The sequence below is a fragment of the Rattus norvegicus genome, chromosome 2 (assembly GCF_021556685.1).
Source record: "Rattus norvegicus strain SHRSP/BbbUtx chromosome 2, alternate assembly SHRSP_T2T, whole genome shotgun sequence".
Taxonomy (NCBI): Eukaryota; Metazoa; Chordata; class Mammalia; order Rodentia; family Muridae; genus Rattus; species Rattus norvegicus.
In genome coordinates, this window is record NC_141535.1 from 223,509,303 (window position 1) to 223,532,222 (window position 22,920).

Genomic DNA, 22,920 nt, shown 5'->3' on the forward strand with positions numbered 1-22,920 from the left:
AAAGGGATAATATTTTCCAAAACTCACAGGAAAAACTATCTTCGGTTGCTAAATGGCAGTCCCAATTTCCTAGACATAAAAAAGCCTGAAAGCCTGATTCGTGTACATACACATGCACACACACAACCACACGTATACACACTAAGATACACACACAATAAAATTAAATGAAATTTGTTTTAGAAAGCATAAAGATATGTCCTGCAAAACTCAAAGTGTTGAATTAGTCCCAGACTAGTGTAACCTGATACAGCGATAGTGAACAGTCTGTCACCTGTGCCATGCTGTAACTGACCAAGTGTTTTAAAAGAAAAGTCTTACATCCTTAACAAGATTGCTCAGAGGAATCTTTTTTTTACTTTAGACACTAAAAGGAAATGTGTTTCTCAGTACCCATAACAAACATTTACTCCCACTGCCCTACTCTCAACTAAAGTGTTATAAATCTCTTGACAAGCCCCATAGTGAATCCATCTTTCCTAGAAACTGTTGCTTAGTGAGGAGGACCACTCAGTATAACACCTTGGAATGGTCATGAGTCTCAGGCTGCATAGCTGCCAGAAGATTAAATCTCCATGTGGATTCTACTCAGTATGTCCTTAAGAAAATAGAGAAACAGGAAAGATAAGGAAATATCACTGTTTAGCTAGGAGCAGAATTATTCTACTTTAAGAAAACGTCTGAACACAGCCCAAGGACAGAGTCATGGAGAGTTTTGCTTGTGAGAAAACAAGAGTCTCATGACCTCAGCTACTTTAGGGCACAGGGAATCGTTCCTGGAGCGTGTTTTCCTGCTGCTCACAGGTATAGTGGAGAGGAGTGAGTTTACTTCAGCTGTTACTCATATGCTCTATGGAAAACTATTGCTATGTGCAGTGTGTCTAATTGTACACTTCATTCAGGTGACTCTTAACCCTCAGAGTATAAATTGTCTGGTGCTCTGAATAAAGTTGGTTATTGTATAGGACTTTAGTCTACCTCATGTTTAGGCCTTCGATCTCCCAGGTTCATGCTGGCAGCTAAAGTAGTAAACAAGGAAAAAGTCAGATGATTGTACTCAGTCCATTATAACTAGAGGGCTTTAAAAATCGAGATTTTCACCAGGTGGTGAGGGCACATGCCTTTAATCACAGGACTGGCAGGCAGAGGCAAGCAGAGGCAGGCAGATTTCTTGTGAGTTTAAGGCCAACCTGGTCTACACAGAGTTCCAAAACAGCCAGGGCTATGCAGAAAAACCTTGGAGACAGACAGACAGATGGACACACGCACGCACACACACATGCAGAGAGAGGGATTGAAATTGATGGACTTTCTTAGTTCAGGTTTTGCTTGCCAAATTTAAGGTTCCCAAAGCTAAAAAGTCCAAGATCCTGTGGATTCAGTGTCTACTGAGGACCTGCTTACTAGTTCATAGTCATCTTTTTGCTGTGTCTTCCCATGGCAAAGAGGTAAGGAAACCCTCCAGAGTCTATTGGGGCATAAGGGCACCAAGGCTAGGGTGCAGCTTAGTGGCAGTCCCCTCGCCTAGTGTGCACAAGGCTCTGTGGTGTTTCTAGGGTGGGGTTGAGGGAGGTAACAGATGGGTGGGCTGGGCAGGCAGACAGCTCATTTATACAGGTTCTACCCTCAGACTGCTATCACCTACCCTAAGCATTGCCTCAGAATGTTAGCACTGTGGCTATCAAAATGTGAACTTAATAAGAACAAGACAGACCCGACCATCGCCCTCTTCTCTTGTTAGTGTTGTCTCCTCTTTGCTCCGGCTCCTCCTGCTAGTCTGGAGGAGATTATCCTATTCCACCCGCGTGCTCAAGAGAGTAACTGATTCCTAAAACGCTCAAACCAATTGAGCATACAGGCTGTCCCTATAGAAACCAGGGTAATTCAAGGTAATCACTAGGTAGTTCTTCAGATTCGTGCTTTTTAAGGTAATCTCTATGCAGTCTTTTATCTTTAGAAAGTGGAATACATGTCTCTATCATTGCCTTCTTTGTCAGTTTCAGGTTATCCCGTCCTACCTTTTCAGCCTGTTTGCACTAACTGTGGTCAGCCTTGGACGTCTCCCTCATTTTTTCCATGCCATTCTTGTCACTGAACATTTCAGTCTGTGGAGCTACATCATATGAGAAGAAAAGTTTTAAGTATTGCAGCTTGAACAGTGTATGATATAAAAGTTAACAGTGACAACTCTTGTATAATTCTGGTTCACTGATTGGTGGGCAGTGGCTTACTGTGATAGGCCTCGGAACTGAAAACTGTAGCTCTTCAGAAGAAACGTATCCTCATAGGTTCTCCTCTCCTCAAAGCTTTATGGAGCGATGTGTCATCATCTTCTGTGTCGGAGTGTAGTGAAGGAGACCCTAACCCACTAGTGTAGACTTTGACTGTTTACTTACCATGTTTACTAGAAGTGTTCTCTTTAAGGCGTGGTTAGCTCTAGAGCCAGCTCATAGCCATTTTCCATAACAAATGCCAAGTCATCCTCTGGGCACTTACGTGCATACCCTGCTAAGAAGAGAAGTTCTCTTGTCCCAGTATGTGTTATTCTATCTGCCCACCCCTCCCTCCCACTACTTAATTACTCCTAGGCACAGGAATGTGTGCGGCTGAACAAGAACCAAGCACAGGATCTCGCCTGACCTGCACAGGTTGGAACTTGGCTGTGATCCATCACAGCCCTAAATGTTTTGAATCTGAGTTTTTATCATATACATTCTATGCATAGTTGACACCATGTGATAGCACCAGGGCTGGCACAATGTGGGCTTACTGTTGTCAGTTGCCTAGTATAAACAAAAGATGAAAAATGACTATTGCTGAAATTCACTTCCCAAATATACAGATCAAAGGGAAATATACCAGAAGACTCCTTGGGCCTCTTGACACAGTGTTATTAGATGGTGGAATTTTATCAGAAACACTGTTCTGTAACACAAGCCAATGTACATTTTCTTAGAAATAAGAACTATTTCAAATAACTTCACTATCATATTTACTTTTTAAATTTTTGCTCTACAGAGAAGACTGGTGGGACTTAAATATTTTAATATGTAATATTTAATTTAATGTAATATTTGATATGCAAAAATATTTATACATATATGCCATCTCTGAGCAAAATACAGTTATCCCGTGATTGGCAAAAGGGTATATGACCTAGTAACTATTAGACTCGTGGCTGTGGGCCTAGATCATGGGTGCATCCTGGTGTTTACCAAGCACTATCTTATATCTCATCTGTCCGTTCCTTAAATCTGAACTGTATGTGTTGGAAATATAAAGTCTTTCATTTAGAAAAGTAAATAAGGAAAGGGAAGAGGAAGGAAACTATTTGGTTCCAGAATTCCTATAGACCAGAGTAACGGAAGCAATCTTGTAAAAGAGGCTTGCTCACATTGTGTGGAGATTAGACTGTGAGAGGCAGAGGTAGAAGCAAAAAGACAGTGAAGAACTAAATGGCTGTAGTCTAAGGCAGACTGGTGGGGAGGCTGTCTTTATTTTTGAAGTAAACCTGTCTGCAGCCCAAACAGACAAGCTGGCCTCAGTCTCCAGCTGTACTTTCCAGGGTTGAGCCTCCAAACCGGGCCATTGATAGTTTTTATGTGCAATACTACTGGCATTAGATACTTTTACACCTTTTTATTTTTAAATAATTTATGTGTTAAATAGTACAGTGTCCAGAATTTGCACCAAAGAGATAAAAGGGTGACAATATTATACAGGAGCAATAATGAAATAAATCAGTGTAAATTGTGTTCATTAAGCTGAGCTGGGGTTCATTTTACCATTCTTGTCTGTTCTCACGTGTTTACATGTTTCTTAATAAAAAGAAAAAGAGAAACAATGAGAAGAAATGAAGTTAATGTAGCAACAGAAAGTTGAAATACAGAAATATTTAGATTTAATTCACTGTATTATTCATGTAACTGTGACTATATAATGTAATACAAACTATGTAATACAAACTGTTAAAAACTCTTTGAGATAGATTCTCAGTACTATCAGATTTTCTGATCCCAAAAGTAGATTGTTCAAAGCTAGAAACAATGCTTCAAAGTATGTTGGAGCTGTAATGTATGCCATATTAAGGGTTTTGGATCTCATAGACACTGTTAGAAGAGCTGTCTATAAACTTATGTAATAAGTTTTCTTATAAACTCTCATCTTTTTAAATGAAGAATTAGAATATTTCATTAACTGTGGTTTCAACATCCTTGCCAAAACTTATGTAGAAATTCACTTGTTACTAGCATGACATGTAGACCGTTTAAGATTATATCTAGCATACTACTGTCATGAGAAAGCACACTACTATTGGGTTGGTTATCATGGCAGAAGGCTCCTGACAGAAGGGAAGTTTGACTTTCTGCCATGTTAAGATATACAAGAAGTTCTCACCTGATGTAACTTCTCAGTATTGAACTTCCTCTATTCCAGAACAGTTTAAAATAATCTTTCATCACAAAGTACCTCACCTGTGATACTCTGTTATAGCAGCAGAAGTACCACTCCTGGGGTTCCCTACCATGTCCTGTGTTCCCACAACTTCCCGTATGGTGTGATGTGACTACCAGACCACGGCCTGCCCTGCCTGGCTTTGCAACCGCTGCTTTCATCGCTGAGTGAATTTCAAAGGAAGAAAAAGTAGCCACTTCCTAGTTGTCACTGACATCATTTCTGTGAGAACTCACATCACATTTTATAAAGTACAAGTAAACTCCAGTAGTAAAATGAAACACATGCATACAAAACTAACAGGGGCGGAACACTTACCTCAGTTACGGGAAGAGCACAGTAAGGATGTGACTGAAGGGTGGTGCCAGAGTTACAGGGGCCATGTGGTGATGGGAAGCATCAGTGCCATATTTGATATATTTGATACACCGTTCCAGTGTCTTGCTCTGACCCTTATCAGATCTCATATGCTTCTCATTGTGGTTCATATGATGTCCAGTTTTACTGACCAAGACCTTCAGAAACTGTTCCAGAAATGTCTTCATGATCCAGGCAAGACAGCATGTGCTAGTCAGAATTGGTGTTGCTGTGATAAAGACTGAGAAAAAGGCTGAATTCCTTATCTGGGCTCATAGATTTAGAAGTGGCCATCATAAGGGCACTGACTGAGCAGAGCCACTCTCAGCATAGAGCCCAGGGAGCAAAGAGAAGGATCCTCCTTTTCTTTTACTCCTGTATCCTCTCAGTCTGAGGATACTACTGGCCACTTTCAGGGCCAGTCCACACTTCTCAGTCAACCACGGCAGCACCGCCATGGACACACCCAGAAGTGTGCTTAACCTAGGCGCGTCTCAGTCCCATCAGACTCATAGGTGAATTCATGATCACAATACATTGCTAAAAATTTATCTCTAGCCGATACCACGACTGACACAGAGGAATCATTTTCTTATCTCAGTCTTGTATGACTTAGGATCTTTCCAAATTCTTCAAAATTGGCTAAATAATTCACATGCATTACCAATGTACCATGACTTCATATCACAATACTGAATGTGTGTCATATTTTCAGCATTCTGGAGTGCCAAGAGGACTCATAAGGCTAACACAGCTTCAGCCTCCACTCAAATAAGCACAGCTCCTCATAACTCTATTCTTTACAGTTCCCTTGCTCAGTACCATGCCTATCCAGAAGTTGGGGAGGTTAGGAAGGGACAGGTCAAGTGGCTAAGACAAGGCTTCTCAGGTTTTGAGTAGCTGTCCTGTCTGTCCTCACCTATATCTTGCCAGAGCTGGGCTTTTGTTTGCTTCCTCCTTTCATTTGTTGGCCATTTAGCTTTCAGAGGATCCCATCCAGTGCTTCCCTTGTACCTTATCTGTCCTCAGCTTATCGTGCCCTGGTCTGACTTAACCTCAAATACTCTGTGGCTACTCAAAAATTCCATTTCACTCATTTTCCTGCTACATAGAACTTGATTTCCTTTGGACAAACATTCCTATCTCTGAGTCCAAGCTAAGATGCAAGATAAAGAAGAACAAAATGGAATGGCACGCACAAAAGCCTGTCATGTGCACCTGTCATGTGCACACACTGTGCTTACCCAAACTCTAGAAATGCACACCAGTACCCGTGAGTACCGACAAGTTAGGATAAAAACACAAGACCTTCATGCATGCAGTCCAAAAGTCTCTAAACCTCCCTGCATGTCCAGATCTGACTTTGCTTATAGACCTTGGCTGTACAGCCACAACATTCTTCCCACCTAAGACTGCACTCTGAGTATTAGGGCTTTTGGGTCCCAGACTGACCAACCTCAATGAATCTCATTGTTCAGTATTGGTTTTCCAATGCTGACTGTCATTGGTATCATCCAGGGTAGGCTCTAAGCAAACAACTGCTGTTGGAGTTCAGCCTCAGAAACTCATCACTAGGCTGGCATGGACCTAGATACACTACTTACTGACGACACCCAAATAGTTCTGCTGTCATCGTCCCCACCCACTGGAGCACCCGAACTTCCATCAGGGGTAGGCGCAGTGTGTCCAGCTGTGTTGTTCTGTGGACCACAGTCTCTGCACCTTCCCTCCAGTGCCCAGTCCCTCCAGCATTCGCTGATGCTACTGAAGGTCTGCCCCAAGAAGAGGGGAGGAGAGAGTCATTTACCTGCATGGGCTTCTCCCTGACCCACTGCAGATCTGGTTTTTTGACTTTGCATCACACTGAGAGCCACACCCTATTCAAGGCCATTTCTTTTCTCTCTAACCTCAAGCAATCACCAAAATACTGTAGCAACTTTCACCATCAAATTAGAATTCCTACTCACTTCAGGAGCAGTAATGGAGGAGTAATGGAGTGGGAAGGGGGATAAGACAGCTTCCTCCACACCCGTTAAATTCAGAGACTCTTAAGTGCCTAACCAACCGCCTTCGTAGTCTCATACTGTGTTCCCTTAATTGTTTAGTTACCACTTCCTCCATTCATAAACGCCCCAAACCTACAACAGTGGAGTGCTGACTAGATACTCAGGGAAATGTTCATAAATGAACAAGTAAATGAGCAGATGGCAAAGGAGAAGATTGGAGTGGAAGCACAATCAGAACAGAACTCCCAAACTTACCTAGAAATCCAACAGTTGCTTATTTTTTCTCCACTGAAATGCAGCTTGCATCCTGTCCAGGCAATCTGAACTGCTCTGTCTCCTGGTGCTCCCACTCTGCTTCCCTTTTTAGACCACCCACATAGCAACAACCTGATTGTTGGAGATTGCCCCTCTGCCTATTTTGCCATCCCAATTTCCAGCTTTACCAAACCCTGTGTTCCGTCCACTCTATCTACAACAGACTCTTGCCAGCTTTACAGCGTTAGTTTAAGAGATTAGTCAAGAGTGCAATAGTCCTCCTCTACTCATTTTCTTACTTCCAGGGTGTTCTTAAGTGCTGAAAGCTGAGGGCTTACCCACCAGGCCCTTTCGGTAATGCTATGTTATCTAGGATTTCCAACCTCCATAGTAATTGTACTGCTGTGTGTGGGAAATGCAACTGTGTCAGTAATCATATGGTATGGGACAGTGCTACCTGTGCATTCAGATGGATGACTCTGGTGCCTGGTCTTCTTGAGGACCAGGCTTCAAAGACTAGTGAGCAAGCAGGGCAGGGAGAAGATGAGCCCATGTGGCCTGCGTGCATGACACCTTTCAACATGCAGTAGCACAGTTTCTCCAGCATTGCTTATAACTAGAGATCCCCATCCGGATTTGAACTATAAATGACCACTTGAGTCTTGGGGAGAAAGAAGCATGGCCAGCAGTATTGTCATCCATTTATCTGTCCTCTCTTTTTCTGTGAGGAAATGTGCAATCATAGTCCGGCAGTATATACTCTGCCTACACACTGCCACCTTTATCCTTTTGTCTAAGACACTCTTTTGTACAGTTGTCCCTGGACTACCTGCCTTAGACTCATTTAGGGGGGCTTGAAGGTTTTTATAGATCTTTTACACTCATCTGTTTATTTTATGCACCATAGAAGAGGTATCTTTTAAGGTATATATCTTTGAGCCCCAGGTCAATAGAATACAGTCTCTGGGACTGAGGCCCCTTGAACTTACCCTCAGCTGGCTCTTTTATTTCCTAGGGGTAGACCACTGTGCCAAGACCTAACTAATAAACTTCAAATACCCATAAGAAGCTTTCCTTACAGCAAAGAATTTCATAAACAAGCCATCCTTGCTTAGGAACACAGGAAAAGGCAGTCAGGAGTCCTGGAGAGGCCAAGTCTGGCAGAAATCTGTCTGTATCTCCATGGCTTTTACAGAGTCCTGTGTGTCGGGCATCTGGAAGATCTCCTGGATGAGTCCTTAGGTATTTCCTGTTGACCTCAAAATGTTAACTTCGTTGCTTCAAAAACATGCTGTAACTAGAATGTGGCCCTGAGACATTCGACACAGAATTGTTGTGATGATTTTTATTTTACCATAAAATCAAAACTTCAAAATAGATTTGGGAGTGCTTTAGCTATCATGGAAGGTTACAGAGTAACACCAGAAAGGAGTAGCAGTAAGGCTCTGAAAGAGAGGCTAACCAACTAGAAAGAGTGTATTCTCTCCAACCTTTCAACTCTGCTGCAATGGTTTACAGTGGATGCTTTCTAAAGCACATAAGAGAACAAAGAGACATGTTTACCCCATAGCTGTTTTGAAAGAAATAAATACCTGATTTAATTTATACTAAAAGACAAATGAATGAGCTATGCAAAGGTGACGACCATGAACTAGTGCTATAAAAACACCTTTGTCTCTCCCAGCCTGATACACCCAGGTTGTTAAAGAAATTCTCTGCATGATTCCTGTAACACTGTCCTCTCTTTGCAGTTTGCAGCTCACCTTGTGAAGATGAAATATCCAAGAGTCTGCATTCTAGATGGCGGCATTAACAAGATCAAGCCAACGGGCCTCCTCACGGTCCCCTCTCCTCAGATATGAAGGACTGAGTGCCTGGCTGACAAGACAGAGTGCCATCACCCCTCACAGCCCATCTAACTGGGACACAAGTGGACACCCAGACCACTGCATTGTGACATTTTCTCATTTACTTTTATAAATCGTGACTCAAATGGTCACCTATCTAGGCAAGAAATTTGATTATACATGTATTGCTGAAAGAATTTCAGTAGTGAAATCTGATCATGAAGTATTTCCACACTGCCACATACAGCCAGAGGAATTCAGCTAACAGGGCAGATTGAGCACTATCAAGAGTCCAAGATGAACTGAGAGAGCTGCCGTCCACTGCCCTGAGCAGACTGTCCTAACAAAGGTGTGCAGAGAATTTGATGTATTCACCACCTCTTGACAGCAAAAATTAGAAAGCTAGTCACAGTAGATGTATTTGGTAACTCACAAACAAGGGTTGTGTCTGTCTGTCTGTCTGTCTGTCTGTCTGTGTGGTGCACGTGTGTTTAGTCCATTGTGAAAAGTGGTAGCAGATTCTCAGAGAGTGGATTTTCAGAGTCTGGCCATATTTGATAGCATATTTGTCCACATCCTATAGCAGGAAATTGAAAGAATGACTCAAACAGCTTTTCTGATCTAGCACACTCAAGTCTTCATGGACAGAGACTGCTTCCTTACCCACATAATGGTACAGAGCTGATATCTCCTACTGCTTTACCACAGAGGAGTTCTCTTCTTGTGAATAAAAACAGCTCCTTAGACTGGGGCAACATACACAGGTCTAAGCCAGGTGGTCTCCCGGTGCTGAGAGGGGGAAATGGACACAAGCCCTGCCCCTCACTGAGACGCTATCTCCCGTTGATAACCACTCTCAAAGAAACAAATAGTTTCTCCAAAGGAGTCTCACTGTGGATACAAACCACACTTCGAGTCAGACTCCATGCCCGCAGTAGATGACCAGCAAATATGAACTCAAGTGTAGTTTTAGATTTTTTTATCTGATACTGCTTTGTTTGGGCATTTTTTTTCCTTTATTTTTTATATGGTATTATCTCTGATTTTGTGTTTTTATTGGTTTTGTTTGTGTGTATGTGTATATATGTGTATTTCTTTGTGCTATTTTTGTTTGTTTTGTTTTATTCTGATTTGTTTTCTAAATAATGAAAAAGAAGGCATAGAGTTGGAAGGGTGGCAAATGGGAGACAATAAGGTAGAGGAAACTGTGATCAGAATGAATTGAAGAAAAATTATTTTCAATTAAAAAAACCTGGCTCCTCAGCTCCCATCATTATATCTGCAGTCTAGAAGAACGAAATGAAAGAGGGAAGGAGAGACAGAAAGAAGGCAGAGAAATAAGGAAGAAACGTCAACAGGGAAGGGAAGAGTTATTTCCCTTCCCTTCAAAGACATGGGCTGATGCTGGCATTCTCCCTCCACAGCCAGAATGGTGGCAGGCCTGGACACACATGATGGCACCCAGGGAATGGTGAGGGAAGCTGAGGTTGCAGGCCCTGGCTGAAAGCCATCTCCCCAGCTCCGAAAGCCGTCTACAGTGTGAGGAGAAGAAAACATGTTCAAGCTCTATAGAATCTAAAAATCCACAATTGTATGATACCACAAATATGAAAACAGAAAAACTAAGGCATTTCATCATTTGTAAGAGGAACTTTTTTCAGATTTCTGAAATGGCAACGTATATAATAAGTGAAATATGTCCTTTGACTATTTGCAGTGTTGTTTCAAAAGTGGTCACTCCGTCAGTGTGAAGGCTGTCTACTCTGAACAGTAACTTCAGGCCCTAAGCCGTGATTTCCTGCTGCTGTTGCTGTCTTTATTTTGTTTGCATCTGTTTTTAATTTTGTGAGTACGGACGTGTGGGTTCAGGTACCCGTGCATATGGTGTCATCTACTCATTCTCCAACTTTCTTTGGTATTTTTGATGTGGGATGTAGACTAGAATGCTAATTAACTTACCAATAGGCCAGCAGGACCTGAGGTCCTGCTGTATTCAACCTCCAGCACTAGGACTACACACATCACCACCACGCCCAACTACTTATTGGGTTCTGGGCATCTGAACTCAGGTCTTCATACTTGAAAGGCAAGTGCTCTACCCACTGAGCCATCTCCTCAGCTTGCGTCTATGTAAAAATATACTTTGCAAACTATAAAATTTACCTTTTTATTATAAGTGAATCAGTCATTTATTAATTCGTAACATTGTACTGTAGTTACCTCTAGTATTTGATTCCAGAACATTTTCATGACCCCAAACCAAAATACTGTATTTATTTGCAGCCATTTTCCAATAACCTCTACTTGGTCTTTGATTTCAGTTTCGTGCTTGGAGTAAGACAGAGACTTTTACATGAAGATATCCAGGTCAATTAAATTATACTTGGTTATTCATCAAACATCTTTTGAATTATCTATTATGTAAGATACTAATGTGACCAATAACTATCATTTTGTGATCCTTACATAATTTGTAAAGAAAAACAAGCAGACTTGGAAAAAAATGACTACCATTGTCCAACACCATTTTAGATCAACATGAACCTTGTCAGTGCCCCTGGTTTTCCTCGGTCTTTGGTGGTTTAACTGTCTCCATAGTAAGAATGCAGCACTGAAAATCATCTCAGAAGAATTGCACCAGATCTTAACTTTCTCTTACTGATAGAGCAGAGAAGGGGGAACAGAGTGGCCAAGGTTTGACTGAGCAGAGTGACAAATGGGAGAGGACGAAGACATGAGCATTGTAAGGGAAATGTTCTAACATAACATTCAGAGTGTCTAATATTGTCAACTTGACAGGCTCTACTCTCACCTAGGAGACACTCCTCTAGGCGTGTCTGTGAAGGAGTTTCCGTATTGGGCTAATTGAAGTGGGATGCCCCACCCTAACTATGAGTGGTCCTATTTCAGTAGCTGCAGTTCAGGATGGAACAAAGTAGGAAAAGAACACTGAGCTCTGTCATTCATCTCCCTGTGTCCTGACTAGGATGTAAAGTGGCCAGGCTTCTGTTATCACTACTTTCCTTCTTTGAAATTCTGTATGCTAAAAGTGTGAGCAAAAATACCCCCTATTCTACGCTGTTTCTGTCATGTTTGCCCCAGAAACAGAAAAAGTAATACAGCATGCTAACCTGTTGCAGATCATATCAATAAAGTTGACCTTAGCAACTGTTCTTAAACCTGTGTTTTATAGGAGTCTTTATGGTATATTATTGACCCCTACTCTGTCACTTTAGAGCCATTTCTGCCTCTTCTACTCAGAATCCCCTTACAACACACACACACACACACACACACACACACACACACACACATTTATTCTTCCTGATCCAACAACAGTGGCGTCTCTTCTGTCCTCTCTGATTTATTCCTTGCTTTAATAGCCTCAAGTCTGACAAGGTATTCTATTCATGTTTCTAGAAACACACATTACATCATTTCGCTATTATCTGTTCGCATTTGAATTCCATATTAAAATAGGAGCTACTTTCAGGTCAGTGACAATGAGCTCCAGCACCACAGCTCACTAGAGATGCTCAGTATAGACTTGAGCTGAATCTCTAGGTTTTTAAAAATGTATATGGAAGGAAAAAAAAATCCCATAGTTCTAAACTTACCTAGAACCCAATGGCATGTGAATAAAGAGGCATCTCAGTTTACAAAGTAAAAGTGTAAGCTTCTACTCAGCTCTTTGATAATGTTGTAAGTTGGAACAGATGATCTCCAACCTGGTAAGTTATATGAGTTCCATCCATTTTTCAAAACACAGATATCGTGTGGCATTTTTAATATATAAATAGTTAATACTTAAGATTGACAAACAGATGCTCCTGCCAGAAATGAAAACAAGCTCCCAAGTAGCCCTGTGCAGCCTAGACTTGGCTTACAGGTCAGATGCAGGCCAGGTCCACCCTGCTCTGTACTACTAATCAGCTTTCCTGTGAAGATGCCCATGGAAGTGCACCATGGAGAGGAAGAGGTGGAGACCTCTGCCTTTCAGGCACAAATTGTTGAGCTCCTGTTCCTCATCATCAATACATTCTCTTCAAACAATGACATTTTCCTTTGGGAGTTGATCTCTAATGTGTTTGATGCTTTAGACAGCATTCACTTTGAGAGTTAGACAGGGTTAAAGCTGAAGCTTGACATCATGCCCGAGCCTTAGGAGTGCACACTGACTTTGGTGGGCACAGGCATTGATTGGCATGACTATGGCTGACCTCATTCATAACTTGGGAACCATTTCAAAGTCTGGCACAAGGCATTCATAGAGTCTCTCCATTCTGGTGTAGGCATCTCCATGATTGGCAGTTTGGTGTTGGATTCTATTCAGTCTATCTAGTGGTACAGAGAGAGTGGTTGGGATCACAGAGCACAATGATGATGTGCAGCGTGCCTGGGCATCTTCTGCTGGTGGATCCTTCACAGTTTGTACAGACCATAGTCAGCATTGGCTGGGAGTACCAAAGTGATCCTTCACCCCAAAGAAGACCAGATTACTTAGAAGAGAGGAGGACCAAAGAAGTAGTAAAGAAACATTCGCTGTCCATAAGCTGTTCCATCACTATTTGGAGAAAGAACAAGAAAAGGGGATCAGTGATGTTGAGGCAGAGGAAGAGAAAGGTGAGAAAGAAGATAAGGATGGTGTGAAGAAGCCTAAAATTGAAGATGTTAGATCTGATGAGGAGGATGGCAGTGGCAAAGGTAAGAAAAGGAAAACGAAGATTAAGGAGAACACATTGATCAAACAGAGGTTAATAAGACTATGTTTATTTGGTCAAGAAACACTGATGACATCACTCAAGAGGAATGTGGTGAATTCTATGAGAGCCTCATCAATGATTGGGAAGACCACTGGGCAATCAAGCAGTTCTCTGTATGTCGGTTGGAGTTCAGAGCATTGTTCCTCATTCCTTGCTGAGCTCCCTTTGACCTTTTTGAGAACAAAAAACAACATCAAACTATATATCCATCATATGTTCATTATGGATAGCTGTGATGAGCTGATTCCTGAGTGCCTTAACTTTATGCATATCATGATTGACTTCAAGGACCTGCCCTGAATGTTTCCCAAGATATACTCCAGCAGAGCAAGATCCTAAAAGTCACTAACAAAAACATTGTGAAGTGTTTGGTTGAAAATAAGTCAAGAACTTTTATGAGACATTATAGAAGAATTTAAAGCTTGAAGTCCATGAAAATTCTACCAACCATCAGCCCCTCTCTGAGCTCCCCTACTATCACACCTCTTAGTCTGGAGATGATATGACTTCCCTGTCAGAATATGTATCTCACATGAAAGAGACACAGAAGCCCTATTAGAGGAGGACATGAAACTAGAAAAATATAAAAGTGACCGACCCTCCTCCTGACTGCCTTGGCTCCAGGCCGTCACACTTGTGATACTCCCCGGTATTATGTGCCAATTCAGCTTCACTGTCCTGAAGCCATGGTCCCTTGGGTGCATGTGCGGCTCTGTTCACCTATATCTGGGGGTGAGGCTGGAATTGAGATGGACCCTTATCCAGGGTTTCTGGCTGGCTGCTGTTTGATTAGCTCTCGTGCCTGAGAGAAGGGCTGAACTTTCTCAAGATCTTTCATTTCAGGGTACTAAATACCCGGAAGCCCTCTGGAACTGTGGCCGACCATCTCTCCTTAGCTACAACCCTCCATGCAGAACCAGGCCTCCAGGCTTCCAGTCAGCCCTGAGCTTTCAAACTCCTCAGGGTCCCAAGGTGATTAGACGAAAGTGAAAACTGCCACCCTCACAAAAACAATTCACCACCAAGACAGAGGAAGGGACAGAGGGGGAAAGGGGAGCTTGCCTGGAGGGAAAGAAAGACCTGCACAGAGTATAGATTCCCCTGCTGGTCTCTGCTGCTCTCCTCACTGTTCCTGGGCAGTTTTCAGGGCATCCTCATGGCCCAGAAGTGCGTGATGGCATTATCCACCCATTGCCTGGTACATGCGGGAACTCTTAGAAAGCATTTCTTAATTGGAAAAATATTTTCGCACATGCTTACAAGTTATACAGATAGGACAGCTGTTCTGACAAGCTGTAAAGCCAAACTGTCTGACCAACCGTATATATTCTAAATAATAAATGTAGACACCCCAGATACCTACTCTGACAGCCCATGTACTTGGTCCTCTGCAGCGCTGACCCAAGGGAAGGCCTCCTGAGTGGGGCTGCGATTCTGCCCCACTTGCTTGCTGCAGGGTGCATGCCAAACTGATCCTTGACCTAAGTCCTTTCAAACTAACACCACCACCCGGAACCCAAGCTTCCCAACTTAAAACGTGCCCTCTTTACAGGCTCTGAGGTCCTAATAAAATCAGGCCTTCTTTATTTTTTTCCAAGAAACATGGACACCTCCATGTCAGAGATTAACCCTGTTTCAAATCCACACCTTCCTTCAGTTTTATCTGGCCTCTTCCCTGGAAGCTCCCTCCTGCACTTCAAAGCCGCTTTGTGGTTCCCCTTGGAGAAATCAATGGGGAGAGATGAAAAGCTGTCTTTCTCTCCACCTGCTGAAGGTCAGCTCTGTGAGCAGAGTGAGCTGGGGGACAGGGGTGGGGGAGGTGAGATAGATCCGGAGAGAGAGCAAGTTAGAACCTGGGGGTGGGGGGTGAGTTAGAACTGGAGGGAGGGAGTTAGAGGATCAATTACGTACAAAGAATGCATAATCCAGAAATAATGGTATCTATTCTAAAGGAGTAGAACACATCTGGATATCGACATAATAACCAGTAGTTTAATATTCTAATATTTCCGTTAAAATGCTATCAAATGTGATCATATTTAAAAACAAAAAACAGAATAGAACCTGCGTTTGCACTTCTCATACGGAACAGAACTGCATGTTGATAATGCTGCCTAACCGGACCCCTGGGGAGTTTTGAATTTAGCAGGCGTTAGGTTGAACGGCCAATAAAGGAGAGTGAGGCATGTGGATGGTGTTTAAATCTACACAGACAAACAGAACTGTGGGCCGAGGCTGCTCCTAACGGGACCAGTTCCAGGCGGACAAGCAAGCGCTCTGCCCAGTCAGCCTCGGTTTTCTTTCCTGTTGAGTGGGATTGAGCCAGGCCTGCTAGAAGTCTAAGGGAGAAACTAGGTGGGAGGCACACTGTGGAGCCCACGAGTACTGACAAAGAGAGAGCTGTTTTTGTGCTATGTATAACTAAACTCCCAGAGGAGAGCTTTGCACCTAATTATTGGCTCACGCTTAAAGGCCCAGTAAATCTCATAACTTCTCGACGCTCCAGGTCTTTTTCCACCCATTAAAGTAGAAGTTAACCAGCTGAAGCAGAAGGGCTCAGGCTCAGAGTAGGCACGTGACAAGCCAGAAAGAAGGAAGCTGGGCTTTTCCGTTCCAATGCTGGCCCTGAGTCTGGGCCGCCGGGCACAGAAACACTAGTGGGGTGGGCACTGTGTAATCCTGTCTGATCTTGCTGAACAGTTCGGAAATGGCACCTCATCGCCGGGTTATTTGCCAGATATCCTGACAGCTGCCGGACTCTGGCCAGCTGCTGCAGCTCCTCCACGCTCTGTACGAAACATTCCGCCTTACTACTGCAAAGAGCATTAGGACGCCGGCGGGCAAGAGCGAGCGCTGCAGGCTCCCACCACCTTCTCTTTGAGTCCTGCTTTGAGAGATGCCGGCTGAAATCTCTTCCAACTCCTGCCTATTATCAGCGCTCTCCTGCCCTGACTCAACGGGTGTTTCGTCCTTTGCGTGCATCTGTTTCCTATGGCACAGTCAACTCTGCCACAGGCAGTGGCGATGCCTTGGCTTCCTGGACCCTCAGCCTCAGCAAAAGTTCCACCTTAGTGCGAAGATTAGAAAATTATTTTCGTGCCACTGAGCACAAATAAGTCTTTCCCTTGCCACTCCAGTCTTGCTGCTGGTAAGGAATTAGGTACTGTATCTGAGAATTCGATGATGGCAGCAATCCTTCCTTTCCTAGAAGGAACCCTAACTAAGAACCAACATCAAATCCAAAACAGTATCTTAAGATAACAAGTTTTCCACGGGAGCTTTTCATTTTAAAACTACTTTAATCATATATATTATTATAAATGCATATATTAAATAAAACTGGAATTTAAATCTAGCAGGATAATTGTTTATCTATAATGTTGCTTCAGATGTTTTCTTAAGTACTAATGGCATTTGCTCCAAGAGCACTTCTGGCTTATTCCTCTTTCTTTCTTTCTTTCTTTCTTTCTTTCTTTCTTTCTTTCTTTCTTTCTCTCTTTCCTTTCCTTTCCTTTCCTTCCCTTTCCTTTCCTTTCCTTTCCTTTTTCCCTCCAGCCTTGGCTAGCTTGGAACTTGGTATGTAGACCAGGCTGGCCTGTAACACCAAAAGCCTGCCTCTGTGCACAGCCACGCCTGGCCTTCTGTGTTGTTAGTTCATGCATTGCAATGGTTTGGAGAGAAGACTGATTATACATTTCACAGACAGGTGACCCCAATGCCACATGCAGCAGAAAAGCCAATGCACCAGCCATTAGATGGGGACTTTGGCCTGTCCCTTCCTGGTTTTGTGGCCTGAAGCATGAGTGATTTATTGTTTTGATGATTTTACTTCACAGTAACTGTCACAGAGGGAAGAATTAGGTGACTCTGGTAATCCTCTGCACCCTCATGCTTGGGCTGAGTTACTTCTGGAGTCTCCTGCCATCGAAGTGATGTGTAAGCTATGGTTGCAGGGACAAGTGAGTTGCATGTTTTGGCTTGGAGAGGTCACTTCCTTTTTTGGTGTCTAAATCGTACAATGGGCTAGGAAACTCAAGGAAAGTAGAGAGGGTACCAGTGAAGCCCTTGAAGAGTTAGGGAGCAAATGGGAGACTTACTGAGACTTAATTAGGATTACGAGTTTCACTCTGATCTGTAAAAGAGGACGCCGCAAATAGAAGCAAGAACCACAGCAGCTGCAGATGAAGAAATGCACTGAGAAGCTGCCTTGGCCATGCAGAATTCCACAACCCTTCTGCTGTGAGCAAGGGAACCTGAGCTTACAGGTGCCTGGAGTTGGGTGGCCGTGGAGGGCAGCAGATAAAGGCTCAGATTGGGCATATCCTCCTGCCTCAAGGCATGGCCAAAGGAAGACTGGGTAAAAGGCAGAGACAGACGTAAGCAGGACCTAAACAGAGTGCACTGGAGAATTCTGAGCAGCAGCACAATTTAAACATTAGCTCCATCAGTCTAATGGCGGAATAGAGAGCTCTCGAAGGAGGGAGGAGTGGGGCTAAGAGGGCCGTAAGTGGCTATTATCCTGGGTTGGGCTGTCAGATATGATACAGGGCTACACGTGAAAGCAGAGGAGACAAGCTCTTCAGACCGTGGACTCCACCATGCTCAGCAGTATCTTTAAAATGCCATGGACGTGGGTGAGGACACCGAATGGAAGAGAGTGGAGCAGGATTGGTCCTCGTCCTAAGCTAAGACAGGAAGGAAGCTTCAGCGACGGTGCTGTGCTGGAGCAGGAAGAGGCAGATAGATTCTCTTACACTCCTGACTTCTACTAAGAAACCCATGGGGAAGGGCCAGGGGGAGCTTAGGTAATGGCCAGAGGCTTGGAGGAACTCGCCTGGGCAGGGGCTCCAATGAGGGGGAGCCTGAGGCTGTGGATGCTTTGAGACTGTCTGGAGAGGACTGGAGTGAGACAGAAAGCTAATGACAAAGTCACAAACAGCACCAAAGGAGGAGAACGGGAACAAGACCAATGAGTTGGGAGATGACGAACCAAGAAACCAGACAAGAACCTAGAGTTTAGGGCAAGGCAGTTGGAAGTGGCAAGTTCTGCAGACAGTTCAAGTCATGTAAGGGGTTAGAGTGGTTATTCTGTCAACTTGAACATCGCCCCCCACACCTCCGCCGCCGCCCTTAGAGACTCCCGGTCTGTAGCACTTAGAGTCAGCATCCCTTTTTTCATTCTCCTTCAAAGCAGCTCCATTTCCAACTGTGTATCAGTCTCCAAGTTAATTTGTTTCAAAAACCATCTCTCCACCTAGACTGTAAATTACAAGGGTGCTGGGGGCTGCCTCTACATCGTAGGCGCTTAGCCTGGTGCCTGGCACTGGCACAGCACCAGATACCCAGGTTTGATGGGCATGAATTCACAGGAATGGAAGCCAGGTTGCAATTGATTGAGGTGTAAATTGGAAGTGAACAAAGGCAATCTAGAGAGGTAATTGTGAAGGTTGAGAGAGAGGAACTAGAAGCCGCAGAGAGAATTGATGGGTGAGGAAGGTTACAATGGTTTGTTAGCTTGTAGAAATGACGAGATTTGAATGATTTTAGCTGGAAAAATTCAAGTTCCTGGAGCAGGATTGGAGGAAGGGCAGGAACCAGGACCTGGCCAATGGCAGAAAGATGGGGGCGGGTTCTGTGGAAGGCGGCATGGGGGCGGGGCACACACTTGTAAGAAATAAATACCATTCTCTGGTTCTCTGTAACTTGAGGAGAGTTGTTGAGGCTGGCTTGAAGGAAACAATGAAGTTTTAGATTTTCTGGCTTCTGGTAGGGAAGAGGGCTGACTAGAAAGCAGGCTGTGAAAAAGAGAGACTTTCTTTCTGGAATCCTCAGCCCCATCTTAGCACCTGACATGTTGCGAATGTAGAACAGAATGGAATGTTCTGTGGTGCATAATGGCGGACCCTTGCACAAAAATGGTAGTGGATGGAAGTCATTTAAAACAAATTAACATAGTAATTATCACTTGTGTGTGTATGTGTGTGTGTGTCTGTGTGTATCTGTGTGTGTATGTGTGTGTCTGTGTGTATCTGTGTCTGTGTGTGTCTCTGTCTGTGTGTGTGTGTGTCTGTGTCTGTGTGTCTGTGTGTCTGTGTGTCTGTGTCTGTGTGTCTGTGTGTCTGTGTGTCTGTGTGTCTGTGTCTGTGTGTCTGTGTGTCTGTGTGTCTGTGTGTCTGTGTGTCTGTGTGTCTGTGTGTGTAGATAGTTCTTTGGCTTTTCAGAGCAGAAGATAGGACGCTATTAGGCTCTGGAAAGTGAACCTGAAACAGCCTCCACTGGACTTGAGAGCTCACCTGAGGCTGTTGGCTGGGACCCTGAGTTCTCCCAACAAGGTCTCTTCATGAAGCACCCTCAGGATGAAAGCTGAGGTCTGGGGTGGGGGTGGGGATGGTTTGTGTTGTTGAAGCCATGAATCTGTCTCCCTCTATTTTTCCGTTCTATGCAGACCTGAGCCTGGCTAGCACAACCAGTGAAGGGGAAGCAATCAGAACCCATGGGTTTTAGACTAGCCAAGGAAAACAGCGAGCCTGAGTCAGCGCTTCTATTTCTACCAAATGCATCTTCTCCTCCTCTTATCAACAGTCTGTAACACATATCTGATTCTCTTCAGAGGAAATCCTCAGAGAGCTCCTATCAACACCGATAAGTGAATGTACATGTTATCTTAGCAAGAGTAAAGGTGATAGAATTAAAAGATACCAAAGTCAAAATAAAGCTATGTTTCAAAAAGGACTTGTGTGACCAGTGGGTGACGTTACAGAGGATCCCGAGGATGTACCCAGGTAGCTGACACTGGAGGGAACTGTAAGAAAATATAGGAACATCTGGGTGAGAAATTCAGAATATAAGATTGGGTGGAGATTTGTGAACTGGCCCACATCTAACAGATTGTCTGGCATTTCTGTCCTTAAAGGAAAATAAAACTGCCCAGTCATCACAACAAAGATTTTCCAAAGTGAAGGAGACAGCCTCTCCCGGCTGAGTCCCTCATCCTGTGAGCTCTTGGCTTCCTCAGCAACTGCTGGAAGCTGTGCCAGCTCTGGTGCAGAGGCTGAGGCACCTGGCATCAACGGCACTGGTGTCATTTCCTGCTCAGATTTCCAGGTCAGCTGTACCAAGGGCCCTCGCAGTTAGCAATGTCAGATTCGACAGTAAAAGTGCGGTCTCCTGAGTTAAACGCGGGTTTCAAGTGAACTATGACTTATGAGACTTACTGTAAAACCAAGTTACAAATAAAACACTTCACACGCTGAAACCGACCAGCCCCGAGGTTGGTTCACTTCATTGAACTTCTATACAGATGGCCATCTGAAGCTGGATTGGATTCACCTTGAATTTTACGTTTTTTATAGAACATAGAATCTATTTTATGTCCCCTTTAACCACCAAAAATGAAAAGTAAATGACAGAATTCTAGCTAAAAAAAAAAAATTAGCTTTAATCCTCCTTGATAGCTTGTGTTCATTGCCTACATCAAAAGATTACATGAGACCTATTTTATACTAAAAAATGATAACCTGCTTACCTGATATTTGGATTTGGCTGAATATTCCAGATGTTATCTGGCAATTTTATATCTACTGTCAGCAGAAATGTCAGTTCCATCACCAGAGAGAGAGAGAGAGAGAGAGAGAGAGAGAGAGAGAATGAGAATGAGAATGTTCTATCCCTAAACCATAATATTTGTGGTCAGAGAGAAAGCCCACAAATGGTCATTCTTCAGCATTTGAGGGACGGACACACACACACACACACACACACACACACACACACACACACACACACATACACACACACACTCAGAATGCTCTTTTGTTAGCAATTCAAACATAGAACTTTGTTAGTCTGCAGTTCTTGAGTTAAAGTCTCCATGGTTTTAATGCCAGAAAGAAGTGTCTGCTTTGAAAGTTAAGCCCTGGGTATCAGTATGCCTTCATGGTCAAAGGTAGCAATTGAGACCCCAGCCCACATGTAAGCTGGGCCCTCTGCTGAGAGCTGAATGTAGCTAGTTATGTCTGTCCTATTGGTAGGCAAAAGCACCAAGACAGTGGGACAGATACCTTGGGGCAGCATGGTGCAGGACAGGAACTCCACTTCAGAGAATGTGGTTCCCAGAACGGTAGCTGTGACATTTCTCTAAGTATAAAATCTTGAGTTCTACTCAGATTTACTAAGTAAGGATGTTTGACTCCTGCGTTTGACGTGATGGTATGACATGATGGGCTGATAACCACTGGTCTAGAAATTGACCTGCTACCTGGCCTAGAATGTTATCTGTATGTCACAGAGAGGAGGGCAGCAGGGGCGGGTCATGTTCTCACAGATGGCTCATAGTGTGGCAGTATACTATGGCTTGGGGGCCAAGGTGACAGCGTGGAGGAGATAGTGTGGCTTCATTCCAGTGAGAGTCCAGACAGAGCAGCAGTTCCCAGGCACCCTCTCTGCTGCTGAGCGAGGCCACTGCAAATGCCAGGACTGTGGCCCATCTGTACTGTCATAATGACCACTGGAGCCTTGTGAGGTAAAGAGTACAACCGCACTCACATGGCTTCTAGGCTCCTCCTTCCACAAGAATCCTAAAAAAAAAAAAAAAAAAAAAAATCTGTTCTCAAGGCCACAGGAGATCTCACCGAGGAGGTAGCCAACACTGGAGGAGGCTCTGATGAGCTGGATTTCATGCCCCTGCTGGCAGCAGTGCAGGAGCTGAGGACATGCAGGCGGCAGCCTTTTGTGCAATCCTGTGAGTCCAAGGAAGCCTGTGTTCAGGAGGAAAGGAAATTCATTTTAGTGTGGGGTTAGCACAGGAAATGTTGATGCCTTCGCTTTCTTGATGACTCTGTGATGGCCACACTACAGAGAAATGCCTTGGCTGGCACTTAAAGGCAAGGGAGCTGCAGCCCCCTACACACACACACACACACACACACACACACACACACACACACATGCACTCGCATTTGCGGTCTCCTTGGTGCACTGTAGTGAGCTACACTAAAGGTTTCCTGTCGGACAATGAAAGCCTCCTGCCCAAGCATCAATCAAACCATGGCCTCCCTTCACAATTATGCCATCAGCGTCAGACCCAGGAAAGTAAACAAGCCACTCAAAGGCTTCTAGACGTGGTAGTGCTAGCCAGACCTACCTCATAAACAGTGGTCTGGCAGTTTGGGGTTTCTCTGTGCTATCACAAAAGGAGATCACATTTCTGACCACCCTTCCTGTGGTTGGGCTAGTCCC

General features: G+C 43.9%; 1 protein-coding gene and 1 long non-coding RNA gene across 4 annotated transcripts in view; one reads left to right on the forward strand and one right to left on the reverse strand.

The window, feature by feature from the left end:
- The window catches only part of Tbck (TBC1 domain containing kinase), a 171,570-nt gene extending 159,471 nt beyond the window's left edge, over positions 1–12,099 (forward strand). For both annotated transcript variants that reach the window (XR_015661625.1, NM_001415033.1), the window contains 1 exon segment: positions 8,825–12,099. Coding sequence is in view for 1 of the 2 variants with exons in the window: in NM_001415033.1 (NP_001401962.1) it covers positions 8,825–8,935 (111 nt within the window). In the remaining variant the exon portion in view is untranslated.
- LOC147996556 (uncharacterized) lies at positions 10,309–22,439 on the reverse strand. 2 transcript variants are annotated; one of them, XR_015676949.1, is made up of 3 exons: positions 22,314–22,439; positions 21,209–21,260; positions 13,675–13,853 (listed from the first exon to the last, which is right to left on the reverse strand). It is a non-coding gene; the product is annotated as an uncharacterized LOC147996556 (long non-coding RNA). The 2 variants fall into 2 exon arrangements; XR_015676948.1 differs by lacking the exon at positions 21,209–21,260 and having other exon boundaries at positions 10,309–13,853.
- Between the last annotated feature and the right edge of the window lie 481 nt (positions 22,440–22,920).